This window comes from Sinocyclocheilus rhinocerous, unplaced genomic scaffold, assembly GCF_001515625.1.
Source record: "Sinocyclocheilus rhinocerous isolate Xijiao unplaced genomic scaffold, SAMN03320098_v1.1 scaffold1142, whole genome shotgun sequence".
NCBI lineage: Eukaryota > Metazoa > Chordata > Actinopteri > Cypriniformes > Cyprinidae > Sinocyclocheilus > Sinocyclocheilus rhinocerous.
The window spans coordinates 16,761-36,727 of NW_015656027.1; the positions used below are offsets into that span (position 1 = coordinate 16,761).

Consider the following 19,967-nt stretch of genomic DNA (forward strand, 5'->3'; position numbering starts at 1 on the left):
GTACCTTGGCCTGTTCTTCGTACGTGGATTACTCAGTTAGATGGATTTTTACTGTTGGCGATTTGACATGATCCAGGATTGTTAAGTTCTTCTGGAGTTGCTGTCATAGCAGCAGGTCCGTTAGCTCAAACCTACTCGAGCAGGCTTATTTCACATAAACAGGAATAGATTGTATCAATTTAAGTGAAGGTGATACCGAATCATCTTTCTTGCAAGTATCTTATAAGTTTACCTTATTAAAGGGGACATCGGATGCCCATTTTCCACAAGTTGGTATGATTCTTTAGGGTCTTCATGAAATGTTTGCAACATACTTTGGTTAAAATTCCTCAATGGCGATGTAAAACAACATCCATTTTACCTTGTCAAAAACAGCTCTGTTCACAGCGACCCGCTTCGGTGCATGTCTCTTTAAATGATAATGAGCTACTGCTCACTCCACCACTCTCTTCTGTTTTTTACATTGGGTGGACATTACCATCAAAAACAAAATTAATCCACTGCGTCCTCAGTGGCTCTCATGTCGGGAGAAAATGAGGACTCTTATGTTCACTTTTACATCCAACTACAAAACACCTGCATTGCTTACAAGACACTGTTGTCGCTACAGCTGCTCAACTGTGGAGAAAATGGTGGACAGCATAAAACTGGCTGAGGGTGGAGATATGCTAATACGAGACAGTCCGTCAGCGGCCGTGGGCAGGGCCTGAGCATTGTGACGTCATACTGCTCAGAAAATCAAAACGGCTTGATTATTGAGACTTTTTAGGTTTTTTGGGGGATTTTTGTGTCCACACACAGCTTTATATGGAAACACCATGTAGAAAATAATTTATTTTCCATTTAATTTATCTACGTTTTTGGAACCGAAAGCTGGGGTTATCCACTTACTCCCAAACATTCCTGGGTATGTGTCACATAATGCTTTCTGGAATACCCCCCCAGACTAAATGATAAGTCAGATGCCCAGCACTGGGTCAGAATACTGAATTAAATCTAATTCTCTCTGCAAATGTAAAAAAAACTCTTTTGAGTTTTAAGATAACCGTATACTTTTCAATACCTTATAAAGAGCCCCTAAAATGATCATGTATTCTGATGAACAAAATTTCACTGTGTGTTTGTGTGATTTGAAGTAGGGGAGATCTTGTATGCAATGCAACAATTTTTGCTGTAACTTTTGTTCTTAATTCTGAAGCTTTGATATTTATTCTCTACGTTTATCTACAAATGAAAATTGTTTGGAAATGTACAACTTAAATAGTGTAAATTAAAGCTAAGGTAGGCAGTTTCTGCGCTACTAGTGTCGCCGAGCGGAACTACAACTTTCAAACAACCTCTGCAAACAACTTTCCCCCAACTTAAAGGTGCAATAGGTGATTGTCTACAGAAACATTTTTTGTTATGCTGGTTGAAAGTCTCTTCACATCCCGATAGCAATCATTTTGCATTGCTTACAAGACACTGTTGTCGCTACAGCTGCTCAACTGTGGAGAAAATGGTGGACAGCATAAAACTGGCTGAGGGTGGAGATATGCTAATACGAGACAGTCCGTCAGCGGCCGTGGGCAGGGCCTGAGCATTGTGACGTCATACTGCTCAGAAAATCAAAACGGCTTGATTATTGAGACTTTTTAGGTTTTTTGGGGGATTTTTGTGTCCACACACAGCTTTATATGGAAACACCATGTAGAAAATAATTTATTTTCCATTTAATTTATCTACGTTTTTGGAACTGAAAGCTGGGGTTATCCACTTACTCCCAAACATTCCTGGGTATGTGTCACATAATGCTTTCTGGAATACCCCCCCAGACTAAATGATAAGTCAGATGCCCAGCACTGGGTCAGAATACTGAATTAAATCTAATTCTCTCTGCAAATGTAAAAAAAACTCTTTTGAGGTTTAAGATAACCGTATACTTTTCAATACCTTATAAAGAGCCCCTAAAATGATCATGTATTCTGATGAACAAAATTTCACTGTGTGTTTGTGTGATTTGAAGTAGGGGAGATCTTGTATGCAATGCAACAATTTTTGCTGTAACTTTTGTTCTTAATTCTGAAGCTTTGATATTTATTCTCTACGTTTATCTACAAATGAAAATAGTTTGGAAATGTACAACTTAAATAGTGTAAATTAAAGCTAAGGTAGGCAGTTTCTGCGCTACTAGTGTCGCCGAGCGGAACTACAACTTTCAAACAACCTCTGCAAACAACTTTCCCCCAACTTAAAGGTGCAATAGGTGATTGTCTACAGAAACATTTTTGCTATGCTGGTTTAAAGTCTCTTCACATCCCGATAGCAATCATTAAGTTAAGTGGTCTAAATGTATTTATATGTATTTATATATTCTGTGGAAGGCGTAGGACCAAGAAATGTTTGTCCAATCAGAATGTTCGGTCCGGACATTATGAGAACATTGCCTGAGAATATTGGGTTAAAAAGTTTTTTATGGTTTATTTTGCATGCTTTTATTTGTATCTTATGAGTTTTTTATTTGTTGTGGTTTTTGAAAAAAGCACGTGGTGTGTAATTTAGCGATCACTTTACACCAGAGGATTATCATCCCGGCGATATGATGCAGTTCAACATGGGATACCGAAGCAAGAAGCGAGTGAGACTCAGAGCTGATGCACACAGCACCTTCATCGGGTCCCGGGCGGTCCGCCTCTGACTCGGCCGCCGGCGGGAGACATGATGCTCACGGATCCCTCAGAGATGCTGCTCCACGAAAACGTGAACTGTGCACCGTAAGTCTTGTTTTTAAACATTTGCTACCTACCAAATCAGTGAACATAATTATTTAAATAATGAGACACAACGAGATGTGTATAGGTTGTTGTAAAGCACCGCAGCTAGCTTGTAAGCATTAGCAATAACGTTATATACCGTGTAAAAACGTTACCATATGAGAAGGCATAGCTGGTAGGTTAACCTCAGTTTGCTAATATTATAACCATCAAGTCTAGTTACAGCTTAGTGACATTGTTTGCACAGCTAATTGGTAATTTTCTGTCATGTGGTGTGTTTATAAGGCTTTGGGAGACATTGCAAGTAATGAGGGAGTGTGAAGATCTGAAGCAGTGAAGGCCAACTGTTATTAACCACCTCTACTGGACTGCAGCTTCCACTCCTAATGGAGATGCAGATGTGATGGAAGCCAAGTGGAAAAGCATGGTCAGCAGTGAATGTGATCTAAACTTTTGCTTGCTTCTCCTAGCATATGTATCAGGCCTCATGGAGTCTCTGAGAGAGGAATATTGCAGGTCACCACAGGCTCTATTAGAACGCAGCACAGTCTTCCACTACACCTACTCCTCTTTCCAGATCCCTCCAGCGGATCAACAAGATGAGGCTGTTGTTGTGTATCTAGCACAGCATTCACAATTTAACACACGTTAACAACACATTAGTGTGATACCCAGACTGAAAGATTGTTAAATGTTTTTAAATGGGTCAGATGGTATATTTTTCTTTCGGTAGTATATGTTTGGTGTACATCTACAATACTCATAGACGACCAAAACTCGTCGTATCGATTGAAACCCAAACATTCCATCAAATTTCTCCATCTTGTAAATACACTGCCAGTGTTTATCCTTTTCTGTCTCTGTATATTTTGGCAAGTTTTCGAATTTTGGCTTGCACTTCTGTAGCGAAATCTGAATTTCTTTTTTCACACCGGCTAAGATACATACGAGCTAAACACCCTCTGTCTCAGCCTGCTGCCACGCCCCAAACTCTCTCTATTGGCTGTGCGGAGGTATGCAAATACATAGGTTGACAGGCGGGTAGCACATCTTATTATTGCATTCGGGCCGATTGAAATGATTGGATGAACATTTTATGGTGTGTGTGTGTATATATATATATATATATATATATATTGCCTACCCTAGCTTTAATGTCAAGTACAAACGGTGCTGCTGTTACAATCTATCATAGTGCTAGGGTAAGTTGTAACAGCAGGATGGGTTGTAATACTAACAGAAAACATAGACAACAGTTTATATTTTGTATACACATTTATTTTTAAACACCAAACCCCTGCCCAGAAAATCTAATTTGAAGCATTTAATAATACAAATATTTATTCTAAAGCAAATGAGTTGGAAAAAAATGATTGAACACATATGTAAACATGGGCTAACAATGAAAAACAACATAGTAGATTGTGTGTGTGCATGTTAGTCAACATGCTCAAAATTGTGTCTGTTGTCAGCTTTTACACATGATACATTTTTGTGGGTCCATTAGAAGAACTGTAAATGAGGAAATGGTGTTAAAACTCTTCCTGCCTGCTCAGACATGATATTTCTAGTTGTTTATTTTTTATTAAGGTGAAAGTTTGATTTTTTAAAATTAAAATCAGAGAAAGGGTGAAAAATTATCTTGGAGAAAAATATATATGTTTGCATTATGAGGTAACCTCAGGGGGGGAAATGATTAAAAAATGTATGATATGGCACTTTTAGGGTATTCTTTAAAGTCATTCATACAACAATGTAAGGTTTGATACTTATCAGGACCAGTATGGAGAGACTAAATTTGATGAATGTATGGTCAGCATGGTAGCTCTTTATTACAATACCCACCCTATTGCCTCCAGCAAGGAGAACAGCATCTATTCAGTCATCGACAGTCCCTGGTACACATTATTTTAGTGATCTGATGGGCCCAGAGAGGCGTGAAGGACAGAGAAGCATCCTATAGGCAAACTCAATACACAGTACAGGCCACTCTCTAAAGTGGTGTCACAAAATAGTCTATTGACTACTGGTATATTGTAATTAACAAACAGGTTTATTTCACTAATGAAAACATACCTCAACCTGATGAGTATTGACGTTTGCAGACATGTAGTGATACAGTCATGACAATTTATAACCATTGTAAGAAACTATAGACTGCACCGACCCAGATTCCACTCCACAATAGATGTTTGATCATTCTTATTTCCCAAAATGGCTTAATTTTTATAGAGAAGAAGAAAGTCAACAGTTATGTTGTTTGCAGATCATTTGGGATGATTACATCTTGAGCAAATGGTGACCTATTGTAGAATGGGAGCGGGTGTGGGACACCAAGAACCCTCTCAGATAATTAGGTGTCAGAACTTCATTAACATACAGATCACAACTGTTACGACAGGAGCAACTTCATTTACATTAAGGGTAGTAAACTCTAACTGTATAAAAGGTTTGAGTTTAGGATGTTCGGGGTTCATTCCGACTGTTGAACCCAAGGTTCTACATGTACTTTGTCACTGCTATGCTGCAATAAACATCTTTATCGAGATCTTCAACGTCCTCTTCATTTTTTCTTACACCATTGTTTTAAAAGAACAGATAGTGAGGACAGTGAGCTTGATGTCTGTGAAAGTGAGGAAAAGTGGAAATTCTCAGGTTCTCAGGTTTGAGAAGTGGTAAAATATAAGGGTGCGGACCAGGGTTCATGCTTAAATTAATAAAATTAAATTGTATCGATTTATTTTAACCATATAAAGCCTACAGTGTCATATTTTATACACATATTTTTAAGGCCTCTAAATTATCAACATGATCAAAACGGTCTACATGCCTTCTATCATCTGATTGATAGTTTATAATTTTTAGCAAGTAGAAAGCCTTCTAGTATAATGCCTTTTTGCAGTGAAATCTTCACTGATTTAAAAAAAGTAAACATAAGAATAACTTTTAAATAGTAATATTTCAAGATGAATAATTACTGAACTAAGCCAAATTAGTTTTTTATGACGTATTATATGTCAGGCTTTACAGAATAAATTATATTTTTTTCTAAAGATGATCATGATGAGTAGTTTTACACTTTTCAACACCAAAATATGTGCAGTAGAAGACTTTATGTAGCATTGCACAAACATTAATACTCATTTGTCCATCTCAACAGCTAGAGGCTGCAGTTCCTTTATTCTCAGAGAAACAAAACTCAGCAGCTTGAGTCTGTCTCTCACACAAAGCTTTTGCACTCCTGACCTGGATCATAATGCACACGCATAGTAGAAAACACATGACATGTTGCTGATGATAATGAGATAAATAATTTTCTTGAAGTGATTTATATTTGAGTTTTGAATTCATGTCAGCCACTGGCTTTCGAAAATAGTTAATTAGACTTAAGAAAAGTGAAGGTTTGGTGTTGATGCAAGTACAAAGCAGGAGTGTAAAATGTATAGGGAAATTATGTGTCAACTGAATGAAGATGTGTTACTGCATCAACATCTCACTCCCTTACTAAACTCTGTAACCTGGCCCACAGAAGTAGGTTCCACAGTATGCATGGTGCTTCACAACATTGCTACAATGAAAAGTGCGACACCCCATGAAAATGATGACCATGTTTAAGAAGATTCCTTTTGCCATTAATTGTAATAATCCAGTAAGATTTTTTGTATGCACAAAAAGTCTGACAACAGCCAGTGCTCCACACAGAGATCTGATCTCACCATCATCCAATCCATCTGGAATTACTTGAAGAAACAGAAAAAAAACTGAGGCAGACTAAATCCAGAAGAACATCTCCAAGACACCTGAAGAAACCTACCTCCAAACCTACAGGCACTTGTGTAAAAATGCTGTAAAGTGAGGATGCTTTCAAAAATAATGTCATAAATAAATGTTTTATTAATTAACTTCTATTAACTAAATCAAATCAATATTTGGTGTGACCACCCTTTGCGTTTAAAACAGCTTTTGTCCTAGGTACACTAGTGCATAGTTTTTCAGGTAGCTGAATAGCTATAGGAAGATTTCTTCAAGTGTCTTAGAGATGTTGCCGCGGTTCTTCTAGATTTTAGTTTTTTTCTGTTTCTTCATGTAATCCCAGATGGACTGGATGATGGTGAGATCAAATCTCTGTGTGGAGCACTGGCTGTTGTCAGATTCCTTGTGCATACAAAAATCTCACTGGATTATTACAATAAATGGCAAAAGGAATGTTTGGAAAAGTAAACTGATATTTCCTACTGGCACACTAAAGCAAAAGATAGAATTAACCAGCTTAAAAGCATTTTTTTGTTGGTGAAAATACTAATGGCCTAAGACCTTTGCACAGTACTGTATGTATGTATGTGTGTGTGTCTCTCTCTCTCTCTCTCTCTCTCTATATATATATATATATATGTGTGTGTGTGTGTATGTGTATTGCGCACCCTGGAGTGCCCTCTGTTGGTAAGAAATCATAACACATTCCATCTCTACTTTTCAGAAATAAGCTTTGAATTAAGGACATGTTTTTTTTTTTTTTTACGTGTTAATATATTTATGTATTGTATTAACTAGTAATTTAAGATACTATCATGCTTGATTATGGCATGGACTACTAGACCTTCTTACATGCAATGCTTTGAGCGCCCTCCTTTGGCAAAGCATCATAGCACATTACACAAGCTACAGAATCATATTCATATCACGTTCAGTCTGAATCATTTGTATCTTTTAGGTGCAAGCCTAGAGCGATGGGCTGTTGATGAAAAGGGTTCTCTCTCTCCAGTGGTTATCATAGACTCGCTGGAATGCATGTGTTAAACGTGTGGCTGAGCGTCTGATTGGCCTATGACTGAACAGCTCTGTTTTGACTTATAAAAGTAAAGCTATTTTATATAGAGTGGACTTCAGCATTAAACTCCCCAAAGATGCTGCACGTCGGCTCAGACAATCAGTTGACTCGAGGCTGATTCCTTCTGAACGAATCATTTAGACTGGTATTGTGAAACGTTACATAGGTGTTCATTATAAAAGATTCTTTTCAAAAGAACGATTCGTTCATCAACTTAAGATAAACATCCGGTGCGCATGCGCAGACAGTGGGCAATTGGGCGCGCGCAACTGCGGGCATGTCTGTCTCGTGGATTTTAGACTGAACTGCTTTCACTGACATAGATGGTACGTGTGGTCATTCCATACCGATGGGTTAAAGTCTGTCGCTTTGTTGTCGTTTAAATAACTTGCACTATAATATTTTAAGTTGCATAGATAATTAGCTCACCGTCAGCCTCAACAAGAAAGGATTAAATTTGACCACAGGGAGGCAACAGGCAAGTTTAACTCGAAACAACATGACCCATACTTGAATATTGGTGGGGTTATGTGCAAACAACAACAACAGGAGATTGTAAGACACTGTTATCCATGAACACACAGACGTAGTCATGAGATATGTTGTGTTCCTCAATTGTAAGTCGCTTTGGATAAATGAGTTTGCTAAATTAATAAATGTAAATATGTGTAAGAGCTGGGATTGCACTGTTAGACATTTGAGTTGTGGATACATGTGAGTTCGCTTAGTCTGTTACAGTACGTTTACAGTAAGTTCATATGCATTAGATACAAGTGCTTGCAAATGTTTGGAAACTCCTTTGACACGTTGTTATAACTGTTCTGGCAGAGCTTTCAGTTTGGTATGTTTTTTTTTTTCTTATTTAGTGTAAGACTCAAGAACAAGAAAATAAGAGACTAGGTGTGAGAAAATATTTTTTGCTACTTACTATGCTCATTAGATTAATTGGATTTGCTTTGCTTCTTTACCGAATCACAATGTGCAGTTGAGTAAGGTAACACTTTTTAATCATTGACGTGTTGGAAACTGGACAAAGGTGAAAGCTTGCACACAGAAAATGTCAGCTTGAGCTACAAACACAATAGCTAAACACATAGCTGTTCTAAACACATAGCTGTTATCATTATGGAAGTGTCCTCTCAGCTCCCAGTAATAGTTAACACGGCACATGCCTTAGGATTTACTGGCTAGTGCAGTCGCTTGGTTGTTACCGGTCTTTGAACTCTGTTAAACTGCTAAGCCTTAATCTATTAATTTTGGGGATTGACATTCCTTCTGCATTTTATACTCCATTAAATAATTCAGCTTTATAGCATCAGTATTGTTGTGACATGGTGGAAGTGAATACATGCAATGAAAGGACTGAGGATGTTAAGGAGGACATGAGGACTGATGGCAGTGGACACACTGTGGAAAATGTGGCTCGAGAACCGGTCAGTCACGAAACCAAGGAAGACCTGGAAACCCAAACGCAGAAGACCAGAACCTGGATATGGTCCGTTGTTTATCTTTGTTTCTATGGCTTCATGGTGCAGCTGAAGCCTGGAGAGCCGTTTATCACACCATACCTGCTCAGTACAGAGAATAACTTCACTAGTGAACAGGTATGGGGCTATTCTACTTTTATTCTAATCTTTTTCTAGTTTGTGAAAAAATACACATTTAAAATATAAAATTGAGTGAGTTTATTCAAATGATACATCTTACTTTTTTCTTTTTTGTAAACACTAAAACTGTGTTTCCCAACTATAGTATGTATTTATTTTGTTGCCAATACCTAGTCGACACACACGACTGTGTAACTTGGTTTTCAATCTCTGAGACAGTTGCTGCTGGGGTCTGGCAAGCCATGTGAATGTGGTCAGAGTTCACACATTCCTCCAAAATGGGTCAGATCTGCTTTGAGAAAGGACTAAAACTATCATGCTGACTCATTATATGTAGAGTTATTAGATTACTTTTTTTGTAAACACTTGTAAATTCTCAAATTAATTTGTACTCACTGTACTGATCTTATCAGGCTCTAACTGGATGGTTTTTAAAATAAGGTTAGTACTGTAAAAGCCATCAAATTAATCGGCCACATGCAGAGAATATCTGTATGGGAATTTTCCATTTTAGGGACCATTCATGTTGGTTTTGGTTTGTTTATTCAGGCAATCTATTTAGCCTGATACTTTTAAATTGGTGTCAGATGTCTTTGATATATTAACAGTCATTACTCATGTCAATTAAATTGATAACTTAATTGAGTCAATTACAATTAAACTGGAAGTACAAAGGGCAGTGTTACACTGTAAAATTGTAATAGTGGTAATAAATGCAATCATACATTTACTTCTGTAATATGAATTATTAGATTTTTTATAGGGATGGGCATTTTTCAAAAATATCGTATTTGAATATTTGGCTCATAAAAAAAATGAATATTCGAATATTCGTTTATTTAAATGACGTTTAACGAAAAATATGTTATTTTTTAATAATCAGGCCTTTGTCACCATTTTTGAACAAGCTTATGACTAGGCATTATACACAACAATGCCCTACAACAGGGTTCCTCAAATCTTGTCCTGGAGGGCCAATGCGCTGCAGGGTTTAGCTCCAACACTGATCAACTCACCTGTGATTTTCTAATGATCCTGAAGACATTGATGCTCAGGTGTGTTTGATTAGGGTTAGATCTAAACCTTGCAGGAAAGTGGATCTCGTGGGCCAGATTTGAGGATCCCTGCCCTACAACAACGTTACGTTATATCTCAAGGTTTTCTTTTAGTTGAAGATGTGTGTAATATATATATATATATATGTATATCAGGGCTCCAGACTGCGACTAAAACGGTTAATACCAAAAATATTAATTTGCGAGTGAAGTTTCTGCTGAGGTCGCCACTGGCGACTATTTACATGTTATGACTTAAAAATTTGTTTTGTGTTTGCATCATTTGCCGTGTTCACGTATTGAGACGATGCGCATCACAGTTTTTAGTGGAAAAAAGAGTTTTAAACAGTCCTCATCTCTGCCGCACAGCGGCGCTGACACACACCTGATAAACGCAGCTCAGCTGTACACTGCGAGAGAGATCAACATGACGGAGACGTGCAAGTAAAAGTGCACAAAAGCAGAGTCTATATCGTGCACAACTTGAAGAAGCTACAACAGGTAAGGCTGTCAGCTGTGTGGATATTGGCAATATCTTTAACAATTCTCGTTTATAATCATTACTAATATCTTATCAAGATCTTATCTATATGCTGTGTTCTGTTAATGCGTGAACTTCATATTATTTGAAGCACACTTGCCGTCCATTAATCGCAAAAAGCTTTGTTACTTTTGAATAAACAAAGTATAAGCTTTAAAACTGTCAAATTCATAACGAAATTCAAACAATACATACAGATTTGGCGCTCTTTAATGTGGCAGGCGTGATCGCTTTAGCGCCTCAGTTCAAGCGGCAAGTGAACCCATTAACGTTGTATCTTTCTCTTTACTACTAAGTACATGATGAACATGAATTAACATCAACACGTAGCCTATTTTATAAGAAAGCCTACAGTACAACTTACTGAAATGCAAACCGATCCGTGCTGTGCCGTACCGTACTATGCCGTGCCGAGCCGAGTTGTACCATGCAGTGGAAAAGCGCCAATAGGATGCACTGAGGAGGAGCCCAAACTACACTCAGTGGCCAAGTGATGCTTGTTATGGTCCATGATATTTGTACAGATTCTGTGTCATGAACAATTCTTTGTGACTATATATTTCATGTTGGAACAGACGTTTAGTTCCCACTTTAAGTGAACCTTAGTTATCAGGTCATCTACAAGATCGATTAAAATGCTGATAAATTCAAGAAAAGATGAGACATAAACACATGAAAGTATGATTGAAATGTTAAAAAACACATTTATTCTGTGGCACCTAAAAAAAATAATTTGGCGCCTAAAAATTTTTCTTATAGGAGCCATTTTCCAATGGCTCCTTACTCAATTTTTTTGTTTGGAGCCCTGTATATATATTTTTATTTATTTATTTTTTTCAGAAATAATACAAGGAAAATGCTTTTTAAAAACATCTCAAAAGTCAAGGTAATTCAAATTCTAAATGACTGAAGGTATAACACCAGTACTGTAGACTATTAACAACTATAAATGTTCTATAAAAACAATGAACAGCAGCTTTCAGCCTGTCACCATGATGCAAAAATGAAATATCATACATACAGTAATAGTTCTTTACAGTTTTTAGTTTTTTCTATGAAAACATGGACGCATTTGACTGTTGTGCTCGCGTCTCTTGCAGCGTCTCATGCATGAAATGGCATTCTAAAAACGCGGCGCTCAAGTTAAAAGAACTTAAACTCAACTCCCATCTTCTTGCATTTTTTTTCCTATTCCACTGCCTGCATCGCATCTTTAGTCAACAGAAAAGCACATTCTGTGTGAATGGCACCTTATGGTCCTTCACAGAGCGCGTCACATGTGAGCGGTTAATCACGTACGCCGACATGCGGTTGGGTCATTATCTGTTATCATTAGCATATTGTCAAAGTGTCTAATTCTAACGTTTGGTAATATTTCTATTCAAAATCATGATTCCTCGTTTCATAAAATAAACTTTCATTGAGGGGTTGAAAACCTTTATACAATGAGACTTATGGTGTATTTAAGCTGTCTATTGCTATAGCAAAGCTTAACAACTCCCTACTGAAAAAAAAAACAAAACAACTAAAACCAGCCTAAGCTGGTTGGCTGCTTTGGCTGGTCTCCCAGGCTGGTGTTAAAGTGGTTTTATCTGGTCAGGGTGGTCTTAGCTGGTCAAGTTGGGAGGCCTGCTAAAAGACCAATCGAGCTTAAACCAGCTAAGACTAGACAACTAGCCTAGGCTGGTGTTTAGCTATTTTTTAGCTGTTTTTTACTGATTCAGCAGGTTTTAGCCATTTTTAGCTGGTTTTAACTTTTTTTTTTTTTTTGCTAAATAAGCTGGGTTTAGCTGCTTTCATGGTATCAACATGTTAGTAACATGCTAATCATGCTAGAAAAATGCTAGTAACTTGCTAATCATACTAACAACATACTAGTAACATTGTAATCATGTTAAAAACATGCTAGCAACATGATAATCATGTTAGCAACATGCTAATTATGCTAGAAACATACTATAACCATGCTAGCAACATGCTAATCATGTTAAAATCATGCTAACAAGGTAAATCATGTTAGCAATGTGCTAAATCATGCTAATTACATGCTATCTACATCTATCTAATCTATCTAAACTTCCAAACTTCAAGCTATTACAACTGCTTCAAACTTTCACAAAAGGCTTTTTCAAGCCAACTTCAAAGTTTGTTTGCGAACTTTACTCATCTAGTCTAGTTTTATGTTGATGTAATAATGTTATCCAATACAAAACATTCTCAAACACTAAACATGTCCTCAGATTATGAATGATGGGCCTTTAACAATGACATAAGAAAAACACATTTCAATATATTTCAAACTCCAAATATTCACTTTTAAATGGGCAAGAAATGTAGTTTAACATTAGCCTCTTGTCCACATTTTAATATTAACATTTATATCAAATATAACCTGGGATGCCATGTGTTCTCCATGTGCACTACGCTCATTTCAGTTGACAGTATATTAGGGGTTTTCATACTTGAATAAGTTAACCCTGGGCCATTTTAAACCCCTGGTAAACAGAGTCCTGGGTTAGCTTGTTTCACAATGCTCATACTTTACCTGGGATTAACAATTAAAGCTTGGTATTATTTATAATCTGCATTTCACACTGTGCGTTCCTAGTGTGGAGGTAAGTGCATTCTATTATGTTACTGATGTTACATTTATAAAGCGTTAACAGTTATCCCTGCTATAGTGCTCTTTGTCTACCCCATATCAGATGTAATAATGGCTTTCTGTGATTTTAATTTTATTTTTAATTTTTTTTACAGGTTACCAATGAAATTATCCCGGTCCTCTCATATTCCTATATGTCCGTTCTGGTGCCTGTGTTTCTGCTGACAGATTACCTACGCTACAAACCTGTGCTGATCCTTCAGAGTTTGAGTCATGTTTCCATTTGGCTCTTGCTGCTTTTGGGAACCTCATTACTGGAGATGCAGTTTATGGAGTTCTTTTATGGCATTACCATGGCTGCCCGTGTGGCGTACTCCTCATACATTTTCTCGCTAGTACCAGCAACTGTTTATCAGCGTGTAGCCAGCTACTCCCGCTCATCTGTGCTCATGGGAGTCTTCACAAGCTCTGTTCTTGGTCAGATATGTGTGTCACTAGGGGGCATATCATACAGGACGTTAAGTGCAGTCTCTCTGGGGCTTGTCACTTTTGGGCTGCTCTTGTCCTTCTGCCTGCCATGGCCCAAGCGTAGCTTGTTTTTCAACCAAGCCCGTCTGGACGAGGAAAGGAAGGAAGCAGCTCAATCGGAATTGGCCAGAATGAAGCCTGAAGAGAAGGATGGCAGTATGGCTGCACAAGGCAGTAACCACAAATCATCTTCCTGGACAAATTCAGTGTTTATTCAGATGTTGAAGGAGTTAAAGAATGTTGTGAAAGTACCTAGTTTAAGGCTTTGGAGCTTGTGGTGGGTGTTCAACTCCACTGGTTACTATTTAGTTGTATTTTATGTGCACATCCTGTGGAATGAAGTCTACCCTGCCACAGATAAAATACATGTCTACAATGGAGCAGTTGAATCTGCCTCTACATTATTAGGTAAGATGGATTATAGTGTGTTGTAGTCACCATATGTATATATATATATATATATATATATATATATATAAAACAATTAGTCAAACTTGATAAGCCATTAAATCATATTACTTGTGGTTGTATTTGTTTTTTCAGCCATTTTGACTAAAATCAGCTTCAGCTAGGCCTACTCATTTCTGCAGTTGGCCTGATGCTTGCTTCTATAGTGCTTGGCCCCTTAATTTATGCTTGCAGCTATATTTATTATTAAAATTTTATACAGTGGATACTCATACATACTGTACATTAACATGTTGTGATGTCTAATTCACTTTAGCAGACAAATTGGTTATATAGTATTAGATTTTAGTTTTTTGAAACATGAAAATAATTATCTGTTTATCTGTACTGGCCAGAGTTTCAATTTCACTATCAGGGTTCTCAGTGTATATGACAGGTCATTGTGACTAACAGTTGTTGTTGTTTTTTTAAAACTAGGATTTAATAGGTAACATTATACATGCTGGTTTACTATTTGGTGAGAACAAGCAAAGTTCATGTTCCTCAACATTTGAGCTTTGGCATGACGCATGCTTGTAAAGCATAACTCCTTATTCCTGGTCCAGGAAAGCCACTTTCCTGCAGAGTTTCTTCCAAGTAAACCCAAAGACCTTTATGACCTTTATGTTGATTTAGGTGCATTTAATCAGAGTTAGAGCTAAACTTTGCGGGGAAGTGGCTCTTCAGGAGTAGGAATGAAGAACCCTGGTGTAAATTACACAAAAGTAGAAAATATTTTATGCACAGATCTGAACTTTGTGAGAATAGATGTTTTTTTTCATTGGCATTGGATGAATATTACATGACAATCACACTTTTCGTGCTCCATAGGTGCAATCACGTCATTTGCAGCAGGATATGTGAAAATTCGATGGAATCTTTGGTCTGAGCTGGTGATTGGATTGATCACTGCGGCACAGGCCGGTCTACTGCTTCTCATGGGCATCACAGATAATATCTGGGTTTGCTATGTGGCATATGCCCTGTTCAGAGGCTTCTACCAATTCCTGGTGCCAATCGCTATGTGAGTTGTAGAAAACTATTTATTTTTTTATTTATTTTTATTATTATTTAAAGGATTTTTTTTTTAATGTGTTGTCTTTGTTAAATAAATGACATTACAAACGCTGGCACACATTGCATTCAATGTTTCAAAGTCACTGTTTTAAAAGTAGATATGTATGCACCTGTGAAAACATTCTTATTTCATGGAGAGCAAGAATTTTGCTTTGAAGTTCAAGTTTGTTGTAGTTTGCCACATGAGGAGCTTTTAACTAAAACTAAATACCACTAAGGAAATTAAACCATTTAATTAAAATAAACTTAAAAAAAAAAAAAAAAATATATATATATATATCTGTGCTCTGCATTTTGTTCTTTTAACTCATTTTGTATTTTTCTTCTCAGTTTCCAGATTGCCTCCTCTCTCACTAAAGAACTGTGTGCTTTAGTGTTTGGAGTAAACACTTTTCTTGGAACAGTCCTGAAAACGATCATCACTATCATTGTGGCAGATAAGAGGGGATTGGCTTTGAATGTTCAGTCTCAGGTGTGTAATTTTCTAGATTGACTTCAGTTAATAGTTACACAGAAAAACAGGACCAGTTATGGATACCACCAACTTGTTAATAGAAGAAGAAAGTACAGTAATGTTACAATGCAGAAAGTTTCCCTTTATATTATAACCTTACAATGCAGAAAGATTTTGGCCTGATTCTGTTTCTCTCTTTCTCTTGCAGTTTTTTGTTTATTTCTTTTACTTCACTCTGCTGACTGTGGTTTATCTGGGCTGTAGTGCCTTTATCATCACATGTCATTACCGCAATCAAAGAGCACAGGAGGAGACTACGGAAGTAGCTATAGCCACTGAACTTAGTCCCATGACAACGGCTGCTAGTGAAGGCACAACGGCACATAATGGAACCAGCATTAAGACATGAGATTCAAAGGAATTCTCCATCTCTTAAACTGTTACTTCAAAATCAGAACATTTTATTATTTTAAGTATGAGTAGCTTTTGTTTTATTATTTTTATGTTTGTCCTCTTGTTAGGAATAGCGCTAGATAAAAAAAAAAAAATCTCATCAAATTCTAGTTATACATTTTGTGGAAAGTAAATATAATGGTTGAGGTTGTCAGTAGGATGGAATGCCAATGGAAAATGTAGTCTTGGATCGAGATTTTGTCAGATCCTTGATTTCGTTTAGTTTCCTTTGTCATTTAATATGGTTGTCTTTGTTAGTGTGAACAAAGATAATGTAAAATAATTTTTGTAAGGAATGTTTGGAAGCCAAACATGGCAAGTTTGGCTTTCTAGCATCTGATAGGAATACTTTTTGACTTCATTGTACCGTGATTCCAGAAGTATTATTTGCAGATAATTATTAAAATGTAAACAATTACTACTGTACAACCGTTAGTTCCAGTTCTCTAAATTGATTTGCCAAGCGGTTATCCAGGAATGCTGATATTTGTTAAATGCCCTTAGAATATCTGATTGCTGTTCAGTGAAAGCTGGGTAGGGTTGTGGGATTTTTGCGTGGCGTGAGGACCATTTTTGTCAGTGTTTTCTTTCACTCCAGGATTGCTCGGAGTGGGGTTCTGCTCACCTGTAAGCAGGAGTAGGAAATCGCAGTGTTGGTAACATGGAATGATAACTGAATGTTACGAACAGGGATTGCTCCATAAACACTTAAGTCTGTGCATTGCTTAGTGACACACAAAGTTTGATGCTTTAGCACTTTTAGAAATATTTGCCATTGTTGAAGATAAAAATATGTAATTGACTATGTTTTGGTGGAAATGTAAGTTACTCAATATTAACTTTTTAGAACCTGTATAAAATAAATATCACACAAACAAGATTGTACACAAGACACTTGCTTAGTTCTACTGTATTTTGGAAATAAGTACTACTGTTAAGTTTTTTTTAATATTTCGTAGTGTGATGACATTAGGAGCTCCAGACCATGTTTAATTACAAATAAATTGTTACAAATTAATTTTTAAAGTAATTTTTCATTTGTATGGCATTTTGTAAAATTCGTATTGTTTCAAACCAGCATTACAGGAAAATATGCAGTAGCCCCTCACTGCAGAACAAAGATCCAGGGGGCGGGGTATATGTAAGGTGGGAGGAGTTGGATCTGGATCCAACCTCGTCCCCTGGATCTTGTGTTCTGCAGTGAGGACCATCTCAAAATATGCCTTAATATCCTATCCTACAGCACCCGGTGAGCAAAACAAAGGTGACTGTGGCAAAGAAAAAAAAATGTAATGAATGGGAAAAACAGACTTAAAGGTGATGTCTAAAGCCAAGTTCACATTACACGACTAAACGTTGGCAGATCACTTTGCTGTTCAGACTACATGACTTGCTGTCTGTCTTGAAGTTGTTGTGGTGTTCACACTACGTAAATGATCCGCAACAGGGGGTGACACACTACACAAGCTGACAACAACTCTGTCACCCAATGACTCTATCCGGTCCCCAAACCACATTTGGTCACAAAAACACACGCGAGAAGTAGAACGGGAATGACGCGAAGCAACAGGTGAAACAGGAGTTGTTTAATTGAAAATGGACAATCGGGAAGTCATGTAGTCTGAACAGCACAGCAATCTGCCGACTTTTAAAGTCGTGTAGTGTGAACTAGGCTATATTTAACATGCTAGATATTTGTTTGGCGTCGGGGACGCGTCAGCAACTCTCTTTGATACGTCACTGGGTAGTTCACACATAAAGATTGCCAAGTGCTGATCACCCACCGATTTTCTCCCGATCACAGCCAGACTTGTCCCTGCCCAAACTCATTGCCTTGCAAATCGGGCTTAAATCAGGCTTAAAATCCTGTAGTGTGAACTTGGCTTAATCTGAAGTTTAGTGCTCTCCATGTGAGATGTTCATCTTAAATTAAATTGTTGTTCAGCCAGTCTGTGTTCTGTAATGAGATATCGAATATTTTGTTTGTGATTGTGGTTGCTGAATGAATGTACTTACTCAGCCGCTGTTGTTTTAATAGAGAAACATTATTGCAATTTAGAATGATTGGAATTACTATTAAGAATTTCACTGTTAAAATATGTTTTTGCCCATTTTCATAATGTAGACAGAGAGTGCATATCTAATTTTTTTGATATTAATTTGAAATAGCCTAAAATAAATCAGTACACTAGATGAGGTAAACTTGTATGAGTCCACATTCTATTGATTTGTGCTTATTGGTGAAAGTGCAATACCAGAAATGTAAAAATAACAAAACACTTTTTTTCGATTATAATTGAGCAAAACATATTTTTTATCAGTTTAACTAGCACAATGAAAATGTGGCAAAAAGTTTTCATTGACTAAAACTGGATTAAAATGCTCCGATATTTAGTTGACTAAAACTTGACTAAACAAAGGACAAGGTTGACTAAATATTATGACTAAAAAGTACATTTAACACCAAGACTAAGACTAATTTAAAAATGGCGGACAAAGCTAACACTAGAGGGATGCAGGTAGTTGTAAATGAAATGCTGGCACTGAAGGTGATTCATGTTCCAATCACTTGATTGGTTGGTGATTGTTGCAGACCTGTCTAACACAGCATAACTATTTTCTCTCTCTCATAATGGTTGAGAGATAAAGCAAGTGTATGCCAGGCTGAAGTGAGGAGTCTAGATTTAAATTGAGAAGTTGAGCCCCAAAAATGGCCAGTATAGCAATGATAAAATTAATCTGATACAATCAAATTTTCTGGATTTTAACCAAAGCCTGTTTATGTAGACTGCTGCATGTTCTATCTTAAATCTCTTTGACTCACTTTATTTACTATTTATACAAGATTGCTGGTAGAAAGTCCAGCAGCACTGTGAGGTTTCTCTATTTATATCACTGTTTGTTATGCTTGTCTGTGGTTACAACAAATTTCTTTTTGTGTATTATAAGGGAGTCAGAAACAAAAACCTGTTGCTGAGACACAATGGTTGATCTTGCTTTGAATTTTCATTGGTGGAGCAAAATAGAGAGTAACTAGGAATATTGTTATATATACACTAACATTCAAACATTTGAGGTAGGTAAGACCAGTATCAAGTAATTGACTTTTTATTTTCCAAATAAATATTACAGAATTTGTTTATTAATCTAAGTGCCGTTCAAAATACAGTAAAAAATAAAAGTAATAATGTCGCTAATTTTTAGCAGTCACATTTGAACTGTAGAATACAGCAGGCTGTAAAATACAGAGAACTGCAACTCTTTAAAATCGTATTCAGGTTGTGTAAAAAACCAAAACAAATAATAAATAAATAAATAAAAATAAAATGTATTAATAATAGAATTGACATTTTTATGTAATTCCGGTGTAATAATCAAGGAACTTTGCTGCCGTACCATGGGTGCAGCAGGCGCAATGATATTACGCAGCGCTTGAAAATAGTCCCAGCTAGCTAACTTCCAATAAGCCTATTTTCAGGCGCTGCGTAATATCATTGCGCCTGCTGCAAACAAATAATAAATAAAGAAATAAATAAAAATAAAATTTATTAATAATAGAATTGACATATTTTTATGTAATTCCGGTGTAATAATCAAGGAACTTTGCTGCCGTACCATGGGT

At 36.8% G+C, this 19,967-nt stretch overlaps 1 protein-coding gene across 4 annotated transcripts; it reads left to right on the top strand.

Annotated features, from left to right (window-relative positions):
• Window positions 1-7,833: 7,833 nt before the first annotated feature.
• On the top strand, window positions 7,834-16,370 carry LOC107719293 (folate transporter 1-like). Of its 4 annotated transcripts, none has more exons than XM_016526691.1 (6): window positions 7,834-7,907; window positions 8,887-9,185; window positions 13,542-14,322; window positions 15,193-15,385; window positions 15,769-15,910; window positions 16,101-16,370. In XM_016526691.1, exons 2-6 carry the CDS (start codon window positions 8,913-8,915, stop codon window positions 16,299-16,301), a joined length of 1,590 nt encoding a protein of 529 aa, XP_016382177.1. In that variant the 5' UTR covers window positions 7,834-7,907; window positions 8,887-8,912; the 3' UTR covers window positions 16,302-16,370. The 4 variants fall into 4 exon arrangements, with proteins under 4 accessions (XP_016382177.1, XP_016382175.1, XP_016382176.1 ...); XM_016526689.1 differs by having other exon boundaries at window positions 7,842-8,198; XM_016526690.1 differs by having other exon boundaries at window positions 7,842-8,059.
• Window positions 16,371-19,967: the final 3,597 nt, after the last annotated feature.

Coding starts and splice junctions, on each gene's coding strand:
- LOC107719293 (XM_016526691.1), top strand. CDS start 8,913: ATGGTGGAAGTGAATACATGCAATGAAAGGACTGAGGATGTTAAGGAG. Junction 9,186..13,541: donor ATAACTTCACTAGTGAACAG/GTATGGGGCTAT, acceptor TTTTTTTTACAG/GTTACCAATGAAATTATCCC. Junction 15,911..16,100: donor CTTTGAATGTTCAGTCTCAG/GTGTGTAATTTT, acceptor TTTCTCTTGCAG/TTTTTTGTTTATTTCTTTTA.